We start from the raw sequence: 18,549 nt of genomic DNA on the forward strand, positions 1-18,549 counted from the left end.
CTGATTGGCCATAACCAAGGTTTTTCTTCTAATTGGTGAGTTGAGAGCAGTGTGAAGGCATAATCTAGTAGGTCAGTAGGTGGTCACTGTTAGTACTGGTATCCCCCATTAAGGAACACTGCTCTGTAAAGGGAAAACGCCACTGAGGAGTTGGACCCCTTTGGTCCTCTATCCTCTGGCACACACATACATGTCCACTGCACCAAACTTCTCCCCTAAACTGTGCTCTGCCCTCCCCTCTCTGTCCTTAGTGTATTCCTTCCTGCAGTCTGTTGTGCCCCTTCATCCTCTACCACCTGCTTGATCAGAACCCTGTTTCTGACCCAGTTGAATTGTCATTTCCCCATGAAACCTTTCCTTAACTTCCCTGCTGGACTAAGCGAGGGAACCTTCCTGGACTCTCCTAGAACACTATTGTCATGGCTTGATTTAATGGTCTGCCTACCTGTCTGTTTTCCTTTTCTCATCCTCAGAGCCCAGCACACAGTAGGTGTTCTGTAAGGAAAGGACAAAGTGACATTCACTGACACTTACCCAGCAGGAGAGTAACTGAGGCAGCCTTCTTCTTCTTCTTCTAGCGTTTGCCCTTCTTCCGTAGCTAGTCAACAGCATCAGGTTGAGCCTGATGTAAAGTTTCGAGACCTCCTTTGAATCTGGAGAGGTGGCAGTCGTTGACTATGTGGCAGCCTTCATAGTCGTTGACTATGAAGGCAGCCTTCAAGCAAGGGTATCTGAGTTGAGTCCTGCCTCTATGCCCCATGGGACCCATCCATCCCTGAGGCTCAGGATAAAGTGCTCTAGCTGGTGTGGCAGCAACAGAAACATCTGGGCACATACCCAGCTTCTTTTAAGGGGCCTTCCAGGTAGAAATCATTCAGGCTCACATGGGAATCATACAGCTTCAGGGTCCTCTGACCCCACATTCTCTTCATTCCATCTGCCTCTCCCAATAGCACCTGTAAGGAGGCAGGCAAGACTGGATTTGACTCCCATTTTGTCACTGAGGGAACGGAGCCCTAGGCAAGTGTGTCCAAGTGCAGGGCACCATAGGGTGGGCTTCAAGGATCTTGTGACTCAGTCCTCTTCTTCCCTTGGGATGAAATGTCGTGGTCTCAGTTTTATCCATGAGCAAGTGATGCCTAGAGATGATTTGGGGGCTTCCTAGCTCTGTGATCTTGGGAAGTCCTTATCATATTTTCTTTCCTTTATTTTATATTTATTTATTTTCCTTTTGTTGCCCTTGTTTTTTATTGTTGTTGTAGTTATTGTTGTTGTTATTAATGTCATTGTTGTTAGATAGGACAGAGAGAAATGGAGAGAGCAGGGGAAGATAGAGAGAAGGAGAGAAAGACAGACACCTTCAGACCTGCTTCACCGCCTGTGAAGTGACTCCCCTGCAGGTGGGGATCCGGGGGCTCGAACCGGGATCCTTATGCCGGTCCTTGCACTTTGTGCCACGTGTGCTTAACCTACTGTGCTACCGCCTGACTCTCTCCTTTCATTTTTTATGTTTTATTTATTCATTAGAAATTATTTATTTATTCAGAAAAATTGAGAGGGAAGGAAAGATAGAGAAGAAGAAGGAGAGATACCTGCAGCACTGCTTCACTGTTTGTGAATCTTTCCACTTGTAGATAAAGACCTGGGGCTTGAACCTGGGCCCTTGTGCGTGGAAACGTGTGCTTTACTGGGTGCACCACTGCCTGACTCACAGGTGCAACTGTACTCTACCAGGTGTAGCACTGCCATGTACTAGACCTTCCTGCCCAGCTATGGGGGTGGTATAGGGTTCAGCCCTAGGTCTGGGGTGATGAAGAGGGGGTAGTGGGCTCAGTGCTCAAGGCATGTGAAGAATGTCTTTGGAGAAACTCCCCATCATATATGACCCACATAGTCAACGACTGCCACCTCTCCAGATTCAAAGGAGGTCTCAGAACTTTACATCAGGCTCAACCTGACGCTCTTGACTGGCTACGGAAGAAGGGCAAACGCTAGAAGAAGAAGAAGAATCTATCTTCCAGTTGGTACCAGAATCCTCAGAGCAGGCATTGAACTCAGAAACAGGCTTTGTTGCCATCCCTATCCAGCCATGTCTTTCTGAAATTGGCCTTCTTTTTTCTGCTGAGTGGGCTATCTTCTGTCAAGTTTACTGGGTGTAGGTATTCATTCAGCTTTCTAGTAAGCCTGCAGATGTTTATAGAGCATGTACTTTGTGCTTTCTGTTTCTGGAGATGCAGTGATGGTCAGAACAGGAAAATCACAGCCCTCCTGTTGCTTTTGTGCACATCACCCCAGCAGCTGGTGGGGAAGACCAGCACACATAGAGGGATGCAGTGATTTGCAAATAGGGAGTCCTTTGGAAAGGGTGAGTCAAGGCCACATGTTGAGTGTAGGACAGAACAAGAAGGAGACACCCCAGACTCCAGCTTCCCACTTTCTTGATCTCTGCTAAAGGTTCTGATATGTCCTCAGAGCTGGTGAAGACTCTGACTAGAATGCAGCCTTTCCAGGCTCCAGGCCTTGGTGACCCCTTCCACAGGCCAGGGGTCAGATGCAAGGACCTCCTGCAACCTGGCCTCTGAGCCAGCAGAATACAGAAGGGCCCTACTTTCAAACTGAACTCCTTATGACCTTATCTATATGACCTCAGGCAGGTGGATTAATGCTTCTGAACCGCTTTTCCTTGTCTGCAAAATGGCAGGGTTGGGGGCAGGGGAGAGGCCCCAGTAACTGGGTCCTGGGGGACTGGAATGGTCTTATCTGTGCTCCCTGAGTCTAGGCCATTCTTCTTTGGGATAGAGTGTTGTGTTGTCAATGTTCCTCCCTGCCAACTGATGAGCCAAGCTGAGTGTGGGAAACTGATAGGGCTCATGCATGGCACGAGTAGTGCAGGTATGCCAGAAGAGGCTGTGGCCATCTCCTTTCCGGGATTGGCGCCCCTCTCAGCCTGCCAGAGGATTAGAGGCCATTTGGCCTTTGTGTCTGCTTACTGGCCCCTGGCAGTTTACACAACAAAGTGCTGCCCCAACAGATTCCTTCCCCTTTGCTGTCTGCTGCCCATGGACAGTGCTGGGTGGCTGGGAGTGTGGCTGGCCATCCTCATCCTATCTGCAGGGCCTGGGGTGTGGTCATGAGGGGAGCTGGAGCTCTTACTATAGTTACCTTGGTCCTGTCCTGTCGTGGAGACTTGGGGGTGGAGGTGGTCACAACATCTGCATGTCCCCTCCTCTCTGCTCCTTACACCCCAAGAAGACAGGGGAGGGACGTTAGCCAGTGCTGGCAGAAGTCTGGTGGGTAGATGGGCAGGTGGGGCCTCTCCTTCCTTGATCCTACACCATTGTCAGGATTTTGATGGAGTGAGCTCACTCAGCCCAGATTCCTGGAGCCTTGCTCCAGGCAGCTGCACCCACCCTGGGGACAATGTGCTAGACCTTCCTGCCCAGCTGTGGGGGCAGTAGGGGTTAAACGCCTTAGGTCCGGGGTGATGAAGAGGGGCTGTGGGCTCAGTGCTCAAAGCATGTGAAGAATGTCTTTGAAGAAACTCCCCATCCATCATCCAATTGGTCCCAGAATCCTCCTCAGAGCAGGCATCGAACTTGGAAATAGGCTTTGCTGCCATCCCCATCCAGCCCACCCCCACTAGGGCCCCTCCTGTCCAGTCAAGTCAGAGCCTGGGCAGTAGAGCCAGACCCTCCATCTATCCCAGATGGAGGCTGACCCCAGACTGAGCCTACACCCCATACACCCTGTACTCCCAGACCTTACTTCTCATCCCCTCTTACCCCTTCCCTCTGTCCTACACTTCTGCATGGTATTAACTTTTAAAAATTTGAATATATAGTAACTATTTTATTGTAACATGTAATTATTTTATTGCTTTGTTTTCTGGGTCCTTCAAAGCACTTAATTCAATAAATACTATTGATTAAGAGTGTCACTTGATAGGACAATTTACACTTATGATAATGATTTTTTATTAGTGACATAATAATGGTTTATAAAATTATAAGGTAACAGGGGTACAATTACACACAGTTCCCACCACCAGAGTTTACACTGTGTCCCCATCCCCTCCATTGGAAACTGCAGTGGCTCTCTCAAGGTTACAGATATGGGTTGACTATTATTTCTATAACTGCATATCTATCTGTATCTATCTATCTACCTATCTTATCTATCTATCTATCTATCTATCTATATTTTTGCCCATCTTTCCAATGGTCCTGCCTTTTTTTTCATTCTAAGTCACACCTATACCTATTACTACTTTTGAATGTCTTTCTTTTTTTCTTCTCTCTCTGGATCCTGTTGGAAGTGGAATTCAGTGCCCTCTGGTTATCTTCCCCTAACATTTCTCTCCCTTTGAGAGTGTGGTAGGAGTTGGTATAAACTTTTTATTTAAATGTTGTGCTAAGGAATGAGACCAGGGCCTTACACAAATATGAACAGCCTCCCAGGCTAAAGTTATTATTATTATTATTATTTTAGAGGGAGGGAGAGAAAGAGCGAAAGAGCCGGAGAGCACATAGAGGAGTCAGGTATCCATAGCACCACTCCACAATCTGGAGCTCTGATGTAGTACCAGGGCTCAGACCCAGGGACTCACATGAGAAATGTGCTCACTCCTCTATCCTCTCTCCTCTCTCAGTACTAGTTCTGATGTATATTGAACATTTACTGTATATTGTATACTAGACACCTCACTTCCTTTTTTTAAAAAAGTTATTGATTAATGAGCAAGAGGGAGAGAGAGAAAACCAGAGCATTACTCTGGTATGTATGATACTGGGGATCAAACTTGGGACCTTTGCTTAAGAGTCTCCTTTTTTTTTTTTTTTGTTGTTGTTGTATAAATTAATCCATTTATTACAGGCTAGCAGTGTTTCAAATGGTATCACTTCTACTGGTCTTCCAATTCCTTCAGTCGGAAGGCAGACTTTACTGTGATGGCAGAAGTGGTATTGTAGGTCTAGGTTACAGTTTTGATGTAGGAACCACAGTACCAGATGCCCACACTTTGTGTCTCCTTCTTGGTTGTGCCACAGAAGGAGCAGATGTATTTGGTGTCCTGGCTGATTTCAGGTTTCTTCACCATCTTCTGAAGAGAGGCACCATAGTGGGTCCCCTATTTACTGATGATGCTTGGTGTACTTGGCCATGGCTCTGTAAATTAGGTCTGAGCCCAGAGAACAGAGTCTAATTTTTTATCCACTTTGAATTTAGCCATTCTTAGCATTATTTCTTTTCTCTGTTTCCATCTTCCTACAACATTAATTTTAGAAGGACCAGAAACCCCTATGTGTCTTCAAGGCCCATGATCTCCACTTGAAAACCCTCTCCAATATTAAAACTATCTCCTCCTGCCCTCCAAACCATTTCTACTTTTTGCACCCCTCTTTATCTTTTGAACACACTGCTGTATTATCCTTAGAGCTCTGCTTGCTGCACCCATGTGGTGCTAAGATCTAAACCCAGAACCTTGCACACGTAAGGCAGATGCTATACTACTGAGAGCCACCTCCCAGCCCCTGATCTCCCCCATCTTTCAGTTCTTTGTTGAGTTCTTAGTCAGCCTTGACTTCCTCTGCATTTACATCCAGGCCAGAAAAGAAGAATCCAGCCTCTGTCCTTTGTCTCTAAAGGACTCTGTGGGACTTGGACCTGGATCCCCACATGTATTCTTATTCTGGACACAATCAGCCTCCCAAAAGTCCCTCATCTGTCTGTGTGGCACCTCACTTGTCTTCTTCTCCCTTTTTGTTCAGTAGTACCTACCTTTGGGGGGTGGAGTGGTCCCCTCCTTCCACCCATACCCCTCCAGCCCTGACTCAAGCAGTTGTTTCCAGCATGCTTGAACAGTTCTCTGACCTTGATCTGTATGAGTCAGCTGCCTCCCTCCACCCCACCCCCATTTCCCTTACTAAGAACCTCCAGGACCTGGAAAATCCCCCTCTCTGCTTGGCTCTTTCCTCTTTTGACAGATCTGTTCTCTGACAAAACCTCCCCCCCCCCCCATTTGTACCCTCTCCTCCAACCCAGCTGCTCCAGCTGCAATGCTGGCCTGGAGTACTGGGTTCCTCTGGGAGGAAGCTGGGCTCCTTTCCTGCCGGTGGTGGGCTAGAAGGCAGGAAACCTGGATTCTATTTTTGCCATTGACCTTGGAACTGGTTGTAGCCCTCCTTGGAACCCAGGGCATTCATTGTATGGACTCTGATTGCTGCCAGTTTGAGCATCCTTTGAGCTGTTTTAGGATCTAGCCAGATTAGGGATGGGAGCTCTCCAGGCTCTGCTTAGACCTTGGGTCCAACGTTGTTTCCTTTTCTGGGAAGCAGAGGGCTTGGGGAGCCCAGTGGTCTTAGCTTAGCTCTACCAGCTACTCTTCTTTGATCTTAATCAAGTTAAGAAAGCAGGCCTTCTTATCCCACAATCTTGTCAATCATTATTAAATCACTGAAAAAAAAAAAGCAGGCCTTTGGGACTGGGGAGATAGCATAATGGTTATGCAAATGACTTTCATACCTGAGCTTCCAAGGTCCCAGGTTCAGTCCCTATGCTATAACCAGAACTAAGCGGTGCTGGGTGGAGGCTGGGTGGGGACTCAGCAAGCCAGCTGCAGCTACCTTAAAGCAGGTCAGGGTCAAATGACATTGAGGCTGAGGAATAGTCTGTAGCTGAAATCCAGTGTGATTGAGAGGCTTTGCAGAGTGATTCTCAGTAACCTCCCTCCTAATTAACCCCACAGCCCTGGTTATAGAGTTGGTACTGAGCATTAGAGCTAGGTCACTGAGGTTCAAATTCAAGCTCTACTACCTGCTAGATCTTCAAGCAGAAGCCCCGACTGTTCGTTTCCCCATTATCACAGTGTGACTATACACCTGTAACCTGAGCTAATCCTTATAAAGCACTTAGAGGTGTGTCTGGTGCTACCCACCCACAATGGCTAGAGTGTTGGGCTTAAAAGTGTGAGATCCTGAATTTGACTTGCAGCATCACATACCAGAGTGGTGCTCTGGTTCTTTTGTTCTCTCTCCCCCTATTCTCCCACCCCCCCTCATGTTAATAAATAAAAAAATTCTTGCCTGAGGAAGACAGCATAATGGTTATGCAAAAAGAGTTTCATGCCCGGGAGTCGGGCTGTAGCACAGTGGGTTAAGCGCAGGTGGTGCAAAGCACAAGGACCTGCATAAGGATCCCGGTTCGAACCCCGGCTCCCCACCTGCAGGGGAGTCGCTTCACAGGCGGTGAAGCAGGTCTGCAGGTGTCTATCTTTCTCTCCTCCTCTCTCTATTTCTCTCTGTCCTATCCAACAATGACAACAACAATAATAACTACAACAATAAAACAATAAGGGCAACAAAAGGGAATAAATAAATAAAATAAGTATTAAAAAAAAAAGTTTCATGCCCAAAGTTCTGTAGTCCCAGGTTCAATCCTTACACAACCATAAGCCAGAGCTGAGCAATATTTTGGTAAATAAAGCAATTGGCTTAAAAAAAATCTTTTAAAAAAAGTGTTTCACAGGGGTTGGGCGGTGGCACAGTGGGTTAAGCGCATGTGGCACAAAGCGCAAGGACCGGCATAAGGATCCCAGTTCGAGTCCCCGACTCCCCACCTGCAGGGGAGTCGCTTCACAGGCGGTGAAGCAGGTCTGCAGGTGTCTATCTTTCTCTCCCCCTCTCTGTCTTCCCCTCCTCTCTCCATTTCTCTCTGTCCTGTCCAACAACGAACAACATCAACAATGGCAATAATAATAACCACAATGAGGTTACAACAACAAGGGCAACAAAAGGGGAAAAAAGTGGCCTCTAGGAGTGGTGGATTCATGGTGCAGGCACTGAGCCCAGCAATAACCATGGAGGAAAAAAAAAGTGTTTCACATGTAGTAACTGCTCAGTAAATGTTAGCTCTCTTTCTCCCCTAAGTAGACTCTGGACTTTCCAAGTTCCTTGTGATGGTCAGATCTCAGGCTCTTGTGGGCTCTTCTGAGAGCCTCTTTCCGGTCTGTCTCCTTCTCCCCTCTCAGATGTAAAACACAGCTGTTGGAACATTTTGGTCTTTAGCTTTTCACAAGTGAAGTCTCTGCTCTTGTTGGTTTGCCTCTTGCTGCAGATCCTGATCTGAGTCCAAACCCTGTGTCCCGAGAGAGGGGACTGAAAGCAAAGGCAGGCTGGCATGTAGATGGTTCCATTTGTTGGGGTCTCCCAGCTGGGGAGGGCTTGCATCCAGGCCCCAACAAGCTCTGGATTCTTTCTCCCTTCTCACTGCAGATGTGTGTTCCTGGCTCATTTTCCAAGTTTGTTGTTTCCTGTTCAGTTCTGACCCCCTTTCCCTCCCTCCCTCCCTCCCCCTGGCCTCTCCCTCCCTGGGAAAAGCTCCGGACTTTGCTCACCACTGGGCTCTCCATTTCAAACAATCAGAGTGTGTGTGTGTGTATGTCGGGGCGGGGGGCAGACATGTTCACCCCCTGCATAGCCTTGCCTGCATAGGCAGGATGAGGGCATGGTCATGACATATGGCACAGAAGGAGCACCCACAACACCAGGCTTAGGCTCCCATACTCAGCATCCACCCAGGACCAACAATGACCTGTTGCTCCCTGTAGCCAGGACAGGAGGGAGACCCCAGATGGGTCTTCTGTTTCTTAACCAGCAAGGGTTAGAATCCACTAAGTTTGTAGAATCTCAGCCCCCCCCCCCCACTTGGGGAAAGATGAATGAGAAGGGATCTTATTTCTCACCAGCTCCTGGAGGTTCTAAAAGCTCGCCCCTGGGTACCAGTTCTATGGACCTGACCCCAAGTGCACTGGCTATACAAAACAGAGATAAACACTGTTGGGGTAGGGGGGTGGGTGGTACACCCGGTTGAGTGCACACATTACAATGCGCAAGATCCAGGTTCGAACCTCTGCTCCCCACCCAAACGGGATATTTTACGAGCTCTTCCTATCTTTATATCCCCCTCCCCTCTTAGTTTCTCTGTCTTATCAAATAAAAATAGAAAAGGAATAAGTAACTTCCAGGAGCACTCTTGCAGGCATGAGCTACAGTGATAACCCTGGTAGCAATAAAAATCAATCAATCAATCAATCAATCAATCAATCACAGTCCAGAGGGAACAAAGAAACAAGAGAAAGTATTTGCCCTAGGAGCAGAAGCATTAGGTTATAGTGGGGAATAAAATCGGGAGTAAGAATGGACAGTTTAGCCTTTACTCAAGGCTCAGTACTGCAGACATGACCAAACAACATTCACCCTTGGCTCCGGGCTCCAGGCCAAGGTGATTGCATATAAACTTCATGGGGGAAGTGTGGCACCTCCACAGCCAGCCATCTCTGGGCAAAGTATAGTTCTAGTTCCAGTATCCTCAGAAGGGATGACAGGATTCAGAAACAGGTCATTAGATGATAGCACAGTTGTCAAAAAGGAGAAAAAAAGGAAAGTGAGTTGGCTGTTAGAATGAAAATAACCATGTTCATGGGATTTTTCTAGAGTCCTCTTGAGTTTAGGGCCTAACATTCTAGTGTGTCTGGCAGGTTCCTGAAAATGACCACAAGGTTACTTTGGATGGCAGGGCTTCCCTCTCCTTTTCCCTCCCTTTTGATGCACTGGTGTGGGGATAGCAAGTTAACATAATGGGGAAAGGAAATGTCTGCAGTTAAGCATTTTATGGGATCAGGTGATTATTGTCCATTACCACTTTTCCATCCAGGTGCCTGTAAGTAGCCTTCTTTTCATGTTTTATCTACCTCCTCTCTCGATATCTCTCTGTCCTATGCAAAGACAGCAACAACAGCACTAATAACAAGAAGGGCAACAAAAGGGGAAAAGTAGCCTCCAGGAGCAGTGGATTCGTAGTGATTCGTAGTGCAGGCACTGAGCCCCAGCAATAACTCTTGGGGGCAAAAAAAAAAAAAAAGATTCATTTTGTATGAAAAAGAGAGCTGCACATGTGAAAGAAGTCAGGGCACCATTCCAGTACAGGTCACGGATTGAACTGGGAGCCTCAGTAATGCAAGTTCAGTCCTCCACCAGTTTGAGATACCCTGCCTTACCCCCACCCCAAGAAATATTGACAAGTAAAATGCTTGCATCCCTGAAAGTGGTACAGTGGTAGAATTCTGGACTTGTAAGTTTGAGGTACCAACCAGTTCAATCCCAGGCATTGCATGTGCCAGACTCTGGTTCGCTCTGGAGAAATAAGTACAATCAATCTTAAGAAAAGTAAGATGCTGCTAGAATTGCATAACAGGATGCTTTTCCCTGTCCTACCACTTAAAATGCAGTTAGATTCAGCCATAATGGGGAAAAAAGAGGTTGGAAGATTGAAATTTCTTAAAGTACCCTATACATAATTCTTTTTTAAAATATTTATTTATTTATTTATTTATTCTCTTTTTGCTGCCCTTGTTGTTGTCATCGTTATTGTTGTCATTGTTGTCGGATAGGACAGAGAGAAATGGAGAGAGGAGGGGAAGACAGAGGAGGAGAGAAAGAGAGACACCTGCAGACCTGCTTCACCGCCTGTGGAGCGACTCCCCTGCAGGTGGGGAGCCGGGGGCTTGAATCGGGATCCTTATGCGGGTCCTTGCGCTTTGCACCACGTGCGCTTAACCCGCTGTGCTACTGCCCAACTCCCTCTATACATAATTCTTAACACAGGCTTTCTTTATGAGTTCTCTTGGTGATTTTCTTTCTGTTCCTCATTATTTTTTCCTTTTAATATCTTTAAATATTTATTTATTACTGAGAGGGAGAGAGAATCAGAGTGTTGGAGGATACTAACATATGTAAATTGAGGCCTTCACTCTGGTACTTGAAATACAGGAGATCAAATTCAGGATCTCATGTCTTTGAGCCCAGTCCTTTATTCACTTTGCTACCTCCTGGGTTGGTTTAAAAATTATGTGTTTGTTTGTTTACATAGGAAAGAGACCAAAGCATTGCTCAATTTTGACTTATGATGACGGTATTAGGAATTGAACCTGGAACCTCTGGGAAATTAAGCATGAATCTGGTGCACGATTACTGTGCATTATCTTTCCTGCCCTTTTATGTGTTTCTTTGATTCTCTTTTCTCTCTGTCATTCACTCATTCTCTTTTTTGTATACCAGGGTTTGCACTGGAGCTCCATGCCTGCACAATTCCATTGCTTCCAGTGTCTTTTTTTTTTTTTTTTTTAGGAAGGAGAGATAGGAGAGAAGAAGAATCACCACAGCACTGTTCTGCTTTTGAAGCTTCACTCTTGTAGGTGTTCAAATGTGGTGCCTGAGGTCTCAAACCTTAGTCCTTGCGCATTGTAAAATATGCTCTAATAGCTAAGTTCTCTCCCACCTCTCAGATTTTCTATTATTATTATTTTAATGAGAGCACTGATTAGTTCTGGTTTATTATGGAAACTGAACTTGTGATTCTAGAGCCTTAGACTGAAAATATTTTTGCATAGCCATTATGCTATCTCCCCAGTCATTTCCTACATTTATTTATTTATTTATTCCCTTTTGTTGCCCTTGTTGTTTTATTGTTGTTATTGATGTCGTCGTTGTTGGATAGGACAGAGAGAAAAATGGAGAGAGGAGGGGAAGACGAGAGGGAGAAAGAAAGACAGACACCTGCAGACCTGCTTCACCACCTGTGAAGTGACTCCCCTGCAGGTGGGGAGCCAGGGGCTCGAACTGGGATCCTTACACCAGTCCTTGCGCCTTGTGCCGTGTGCGTTTAACCCACTGCACTACCGCCTGACTCCCCATTTTCTACATTCTTAACAATGATACATTCTTAGCAATGATGTGAGCCCTACCCCCTTTTTTTTTTTATTGGCTGGGGCTCAGTGTCAGCACTATGAAACCAGTACTGCTCCTGGTGACCTTTTTATTTTTTCTATTTTATTGAATAGGACAGAGAGAAATTGAGAGAAGAGGGGAAATAGAGAAGGAGAGAGAAAAACAGACACCTATAGACCTGTTTTACCACTTGTGAAGTGTCCCTTCTGTAGGTGGGAATGGGAGCTTAAATCATGGTCCTTGCACATGTTAGTATGTGCACTTAATTGGGTGTACCATCACCTGGTTCTGACCCCATCTTTTATTCCTGTCTAGCTAGCCTGCCTCTGAAGCAGTAGGATTATGGCATTTTTATCCATTCATTTATTTATTCAAGTATTTATTAAGAGTGGATTGCTAAGGCAGTAGATGTCGGGAAATTGTGAGGATGTGGTAGAGCCTGGCAGGGTTTGACCTGAGGAGTGTGTCTATCCTGTCAGTCTCTCTCTCTATTGAGAGGTTGAGCAAGGAGGGACAGGAGTAACCCCAAAGGTTACTCCCTGTCTCACAAAGCACCCTGCATTCCTGATACTATGACCATTAATGAAAGGGGGAGAGATGTCAGGAAATTGTGAGGATGTGGTTGAGCTCAGCAGGGCTCACAAAGCACCCTGCATACTATGGCCTATCTATATAATCATTGTTTTGCCTGAAAGATCCCCACCCATTCCATTCTTTTGATCTATCTTCTTTCTACCCTCAAGACCCTCCCTGCCTGCAGGGTATTATTAATCCTACCAGTTAAAACATTTGCAACAGTTGCTAAGGAAGTTTCTACCTTTCCAGCCTTTCTTTGCCCCTTTCCTAGCCATTTCCATTTCCGATTTGCCACTTCCAGTTTGGACCTTTAAAAGCCTTGGCTCTCTGATCAATAAAGAATTGAATTGAATTGCCTCACCACGAGCTTGGTTCATGAGTCATCTCCCTCCCATTGGTGAGTGAGTAGCAGCCCAGGCTGGCTCTGGTCGAGTTCTCTCCAACCCAGAGAATACTCACCTGGGAAGAGGCACCCCCATGGTAGCCTGGCAAGTAGAAATGAATCTCTCTCTCTCTCCCCCTCCCTCTCTCTCTTTCTTTCTCTCTCTCCCTCTCCATCTCCCCCCTCCCTTCTCAATTTCTGTCTCTATCCAATAATAAATAAAATTAAAACAATTTAAAAAAGATTCTTAAAAAAAAAAAAGACTCCTGTGTCCCTTCTCTAGTTCAGCTTCCCCCCCATGCTTCAGGTAACTAATAATGTTTCTGTCATTGTAGCTGAGACACTCCACACCCCCAGTCTTATACAAACAGACTTATTGTATGTCATCTTTTGTGTCTGGTTTCTGTCCGTCAGTAGAACATGTTTGAAATTCACCCTTGTTGCTGTGTGTAACAGTAGTGTATTCCCTTTAATGCTGATTAGAGGAGATGGTGTTGAGCTGAATTTGAGAGGATGACTTCAGTTAACCAGATAGAGAGGGGGAGGATATGTCAGCACAGGGAGGGACCAGTGCCAGCAAAAGCCAGAGGCTTCAGGGATACAGAGTTAGGAAGGAGCAAAAGAGACTACCTAACTTGCCTTTTCCTCTCCCTTGGAATTTCAGCTGCCATCATCCTGGCTAGCCCTTGAGCTTTCATGATTTTGGCTAGGCTGAGCACCCCACATAGGGTTGCCTCAGGGGCAAGGTCTGAGATGCTTGTGCCAGACCATTTGGGCCTGTGTGTGCAGGTGAGACCACTTATGTTTGGGAGCTCCCAGTGTCCCTTGGACTCTGCTGGTTTGTTTGCCTCTAAGTTATCTGCTCAGGCTCCTTTGGAAACCTCTAGATCTTGGCCATGGGGAAGAAGCAGCACTACTCATGCACAGATCTGAGCAAGGTAGTTGTGGTTGCTGGGGTGCTTTTCTGCCTTGATTTGCAGGGTGCAGGTCTCAGTGGCCCCCAGGACTCAAAGCAAGTGGTGCTTGTGATGGAACTCAGTGTTGGACTGAGGTCATATGGACTTGACACCTTGCCTGTCCTGCCCCAATCTAGCCTGACTCCTTGTTTCTACCTTCAGCTCTGGGTACACAGGTGAAACTGTCAATATGGCCACTAGGGCCAGAGTCCATTTGTTCTCTAATGAGACTGGAGTGTGATTCCTGTGGCCTAGTGATTTGGAGGCCAGGCCAAGGTGAGAGAGAGGGAGGGGCCAAAGAGACTTGGGTTGGGGAGGCAAGTTTGGACCGACTCTTCTGGCTTTCTGGCTCTCCTCATTCACGCAGACTCTGATGACCCTCCAACTTGTTTCCGTTTCCCCTATTTGCTGGCCCAGGGCAGCCTTTACCAACTTGTACCCCCTCTATCCACTGACTTGTGTCCTAGATATTCCTGGCTTTATCCAAAGGAAGAAAAGTCAACATTTACCAAAGTGGTTTTCACTGGATCCTGTTTAAGGATTATTTCAGATAATGGTGAATTTATGGAATCAGGCTCTGAGGCCTCCATGGGTTAATGGAGTGTGGGGAAACTAAGTCAAAGCAAGTGGTTCAGCCCCAGTCAGACTCTTAGGTGAATTCATCTTCCTTTGTCACTTTGGTGGGGATTGGGGTGCTTTGGAGTGGGACACTGGGTCCCCCCTTGAAGTGCAGGGAGAGTTCCTAGGCTTGGCGGGAGTTGGACAGTGTGACACCATTGGCCACATGTTCGCCCACAGGTAGCATACCATGACTGGTCTCTGTTCAACAATGAAGAGAAGAGGTCCTGGGAGGGGCGGACTGGCAAGACCTTTCCTGACTATTCTGATGATGAGGACCTGCTGGGTGATGATGCTGAAGCCTCTGGAGGTGAGCAGACAGTGCCCTGACCAAGAGTGGAAGGGGCCAGAGGAAAGAGGAAAGGTACCACTGCTGGTCCTTAAAGATGCCCTAAGAAACCTTCAAAGGATGGGCTGGTTGAGAGCTGTGTGTGCCTTGAGCTCTGGTCCAGTGACCCCTCAATCTTCCACTTGCAGCCTGTGTGGCCTGGCCTGCTGGCTACTGCTCTGTCACTCTTGTCCTATCTTGGAACAGTCAGGACTGTCAAGGGGTGGTGGTGGTGGAAGGTGGGCAGTGTACATCAGACCCCCACACTCCATGCTTGTCCTCACCAAGCCAGTCTGTCTTGGCTTCCCTGACCCAGCCATCCTTACTCACACCCTTCCTAATGGAGGCTTGCTTTTTGGTCAACTTTTCCAGGCCTACCCCACCCATCCTCTCCCTAGGTATGAGGAGGTGGCTGACAGTGGCTTTCTCATGACTTCCATTGCATGCCCACCACATAGGTGCTCACCAAATTTTTATTTTTGCTAACTGAGACTCTTTTGCTTGCAGATGACCTGGGCAGTGGTGATGTGGGCAGTGGCAACTTCCACATGGGTAAGTTTCTGGACATCCCAAATGCCCTCATCCAGCCCCTGGGGAAACTCCAGGGCATGTCTTTCCCAGCTCCTGAGGCTCCCTCTGCTGGTTTGAGGACCCCTAGGGCTCCTTGGACCTGTTGAGTAATGGTTGTGTAGACTGGCAATGTGAAGCCATGCTCAAGCCCTGGCCCAGTCCCAGATGTGAGACCCCCCTGAGATTTCACCCCTCTCTCCACTGCCTGGAGGCAGGACTGTGGTTCCTTCTGTCTCTGCCTCTTCTCCCTGGGACCCCTGTTGACCTCCTCTCACCCAGTTTCTTTTTTTATCTTCTGACTGGTCTTTCTGATTTCCTCACTCTCGTCTGTCTGACTGACATCTGTTGCCTTGTCTCTCCTGCTCCCCTCCCCCCTGCCTCAAGCTTTCTTTCTTCCACTCTTTGTTGCTCTCTCCTCTATGTTTTTCTCTCTTGTCTCTTTATCTCCCTGTCTCTGCCTCCATGTCTCTGTCTTTGCCTCTGTTCCTTCTTCCTTTTCTTACCTGTTCTCTCATCCTCCTCCTACTTTGTCTCTCCATCTTTTTCTATATTGTCTCCCTTTTGCTTCTGTCTGTCTGCTCCTGTCTCCACCTGTGTCTCTCTCTCTCTCGCCATCTCCTTCTGTCTCTACCTTCATCTCTGTCTCCATCTCTGTCTGGTCTCTCTCCCTTTGGTGTTCTCCACGCCCCTCACTGTGCCTGTCCTTGCCTCCTTCCCTGCTGCCCCATTCTGCAGGCCCTGGTCCACCCCAGGCCACCCTGCCCTGGCTGGTATGATGATTCTGGAGCCTGAGGAGGAGTCTCCTCTTAGTAAGTGACCCTGCCAGTTGGTGGGAACTTCTCTCCTACCCCACCCTTCTCTAGCGCTTCCTGCTTTCTCTTCTCCTCTCTCTCCCCTTCCTTCCCAGCCTGCACCTGGCTACTATAGGAGGCTTAGAGGTACCTCCCTGCAGAGGTAGAAACCAGACATGCCACTGCCCCGGCTCCACTTGGTACTACTTTCTCCCTCCTCTACCCAGGATGAGACTATGCCTTATCTGGGTACCTGGGTCAAATCTGTGGGCTGTGGGCTGTAGGCTGAGGTGGGGGAGGGCAGCAGTGACATACAGGACTTGCATGCGAGAGCTTCCAGTACTATCCCTGGCACCACAAATATTTTGAGCTGAGTGGTGACCTGGTTAAATAAGTAAATAAATTTATTCACTCAGCTGTTTTGCTTTTTCATTTAGACAAAGGGGTGGTGGTGGTGGTGGGGAGATGCACTGTAGCATCAGAGCTTCTCCTGGTGCCATGACACTTCTCATATGGTACTGGACCTCAAACCTATCTCTGGCCCAAAATTAGTTCGTTAGTTAAACAGTGGGCTGGGCCCCTGTTGTGACCCTCCCCTGCAGGGTGCTGGTTATTCACTATGGGTGTTCAATCCCTTCAGGAACCAGATTCAAGAGTTGACAACTTGTATCAGAAAAGACTGATCCTGGGCCTACCCGAGGGGTCCCAGGGTTGGGGTTCAGGGCCTTTGAGGTGTGGCCTGCTGGGCTGGGGATGGTCAGGTGTGTGTTCTCTACCCACACTCCCAGTAGTACAGGGTAGCACTGCATCTCCCAACTCTTCAGGCTCCATTGACTCTGAGATGGGGTCAGATGAGGCCCAGGAGGAGAGGCTGGCCAGGGTAGGCACCCAGAAAGCCCTCCCTGCCCAGGCAACACTAGCCCCTCCTAACACCCTCTCTGCCTTGGGGACTATTACTGTGCCATCTACCAGGTAGCAGCAGGAAGGCTCCTTGCCCTAACCTGACGTGGGTCCTGGAGAAGGTAGAGAGGGTGGGTCAGCCTAAAGGGTCCAAGCCTTTTTCAGGTCCTGGTGAAAAGGGGCTTTGTAGAGGCCTGTCCCCAACTCCTGGGAATGGGAACATTCCTGGGCAGAGGCACTGCCTCCTTGCCTGCATTGGGCCACAAGGCTGAGCCCAGGAGCTGGGGTTGGGGGTGCTCAATGGGCCTCTGTGTCTACTAACAAGGGGCCTCTGTGGCTGGGCTGCATGGCACCCACTATCCGGACTGCAGAGCCCCACCAAGCCCGCACCCTAAGCGTGGCACACACAGCCCTGTGGTTGCAAATAGGCAGCCCGCCCTCACAGGTACCCTCCCATGGGGCAGGAGTTCATGCTGGCACCCTTCTGGGCTACCCATCCTGACCCCCCCTCCACCCCCCCAGGTTCTCAGCCTGAGCACCAGGGTGGAAGGGTCCTGGTACCTGTGTTTCTGAACCAGTGAAGTGGAGGGAAGACAGGCCTCACAGCCAGTGTCATCTCTGCCTGTCACTTATATGCTGTTGTCGGTCACCTCCTACCATCTTACAACTGTGCAGCTGCTGCTGTCCCCTCTGCCTGGAATGCTCTCCTTCCAGTTTCCTTTTTCAGTTCTCTGTCCTTTTTTGGGATGCATGTGTGTGTGCGTGGGAATCCATATGAGTCCCCTACTCTATCTCTGAGCCTCCCTCCAAGCCCCTGAAAATCTCTCAGCTCACCCACCCACAGCCTCACTTTTCCTGAAGGTCATACTGTACTCTTTCATCTTTTTGTTTCTTTTCTCCTCCCACTAGAAAGTGCCCTTCATGGGGATAGGGCTTATCATTTGTGGTGTTCATTGCTATGAAACCCCCCTCCCTGCCCCCCGCCCCTTTGCCCAGACACCGTCTAGAGAACCGTAGGCTCTCAATATAATGTGTTAAAACAACACATGCCTCTCATGGATACAAAGAAATAAAACTAAATTCATTCCTTGGGTTTGTCATCAGGATCTGAGCTAGGGGCTGAGAGAGAGAGCTCACTGGGTAAGTGCATCCTTTGCCAAGCACATGGTTTGAGCCCCAGTACCACATGAGACTGTCAGGGAATGGGGGTGGGAGGGGACACTCTGGTACTGAAGCACTGATCTCTCTGTTTCTATCTGAAGGAAATATCCCAGAAGCAGTGCAATTATATATGTGTGAAACCTTGGCTTTGCCAAAGAATAAAGGGGTGGTGGTGGCGGTGATGGGGAGCAGGGATAACTACACTAACCTCTGCAGCCTCTAGTATGTGCCAGGTACATTTATTCATTTTTTATATTCTTACAACAGACCTCTGGGGTAAATGCTACTATTAACATCGTTTCACAGATAAGGCAACTGAGGCCCAGCGGCTTGCTCAAGGTCACACAGGGCAAGAATAATAATAATTAATAATAATAATAATAATGGCAGTTTTGTTCCAGGGATTGAATCTTGTTTGTTTGTCTGTTTGCTTTCTTGCTTTTAGGTTCACTTTTATTCAGAAAATTGCTGTATGTATGTTACTAAG

General features: G+C 47.8%; 1 protein-coding gene across 2 annotated transcripts in view; it reads left to right on the forward strand.

The window, feature by feature from the left end:
* The window catches only part of HSPG2 (heparan sulfate proteoglycan 2), a 139,197-nt gene that overhangs the window by 37,259 nt on the left and 83,389 nt on the right, over positions 1 to 18,549 (forward strand). For both annotated transcript variants that reach the window (XM_060205528.1, XM_060205529.1), the window contains exons 2-3: positions 14,493 to 14,622; positions 15,148 to 15,192. In XM_060205528.1, the coding sequence (XP_060061511.1) occupies positions 14,493 to 14,622; positions 15,148 to 15,192 (175 nt within the window). The remainder of the gene's footprint in view (positions 1 to 14,492; positions 14,623 to 15,147; positions 15,193 to 18,549) is intronic.

Source organism: Erinaceus europaeus, chromosome 13 (assembly GCF_950295315.1).
Source record: "Erinaceus europaeus chromosome 13, mEriEur2.1, whole genome shotgun sequence".
In the NCBI taxonomy this organism is placed as follows: domain Eukaryota; kingdom Metazoa; phylum Chordata; class Mammalia; order Eulipotyphla; family Erinaceidae; genus Erinaceus; species Erinaceus europaeus.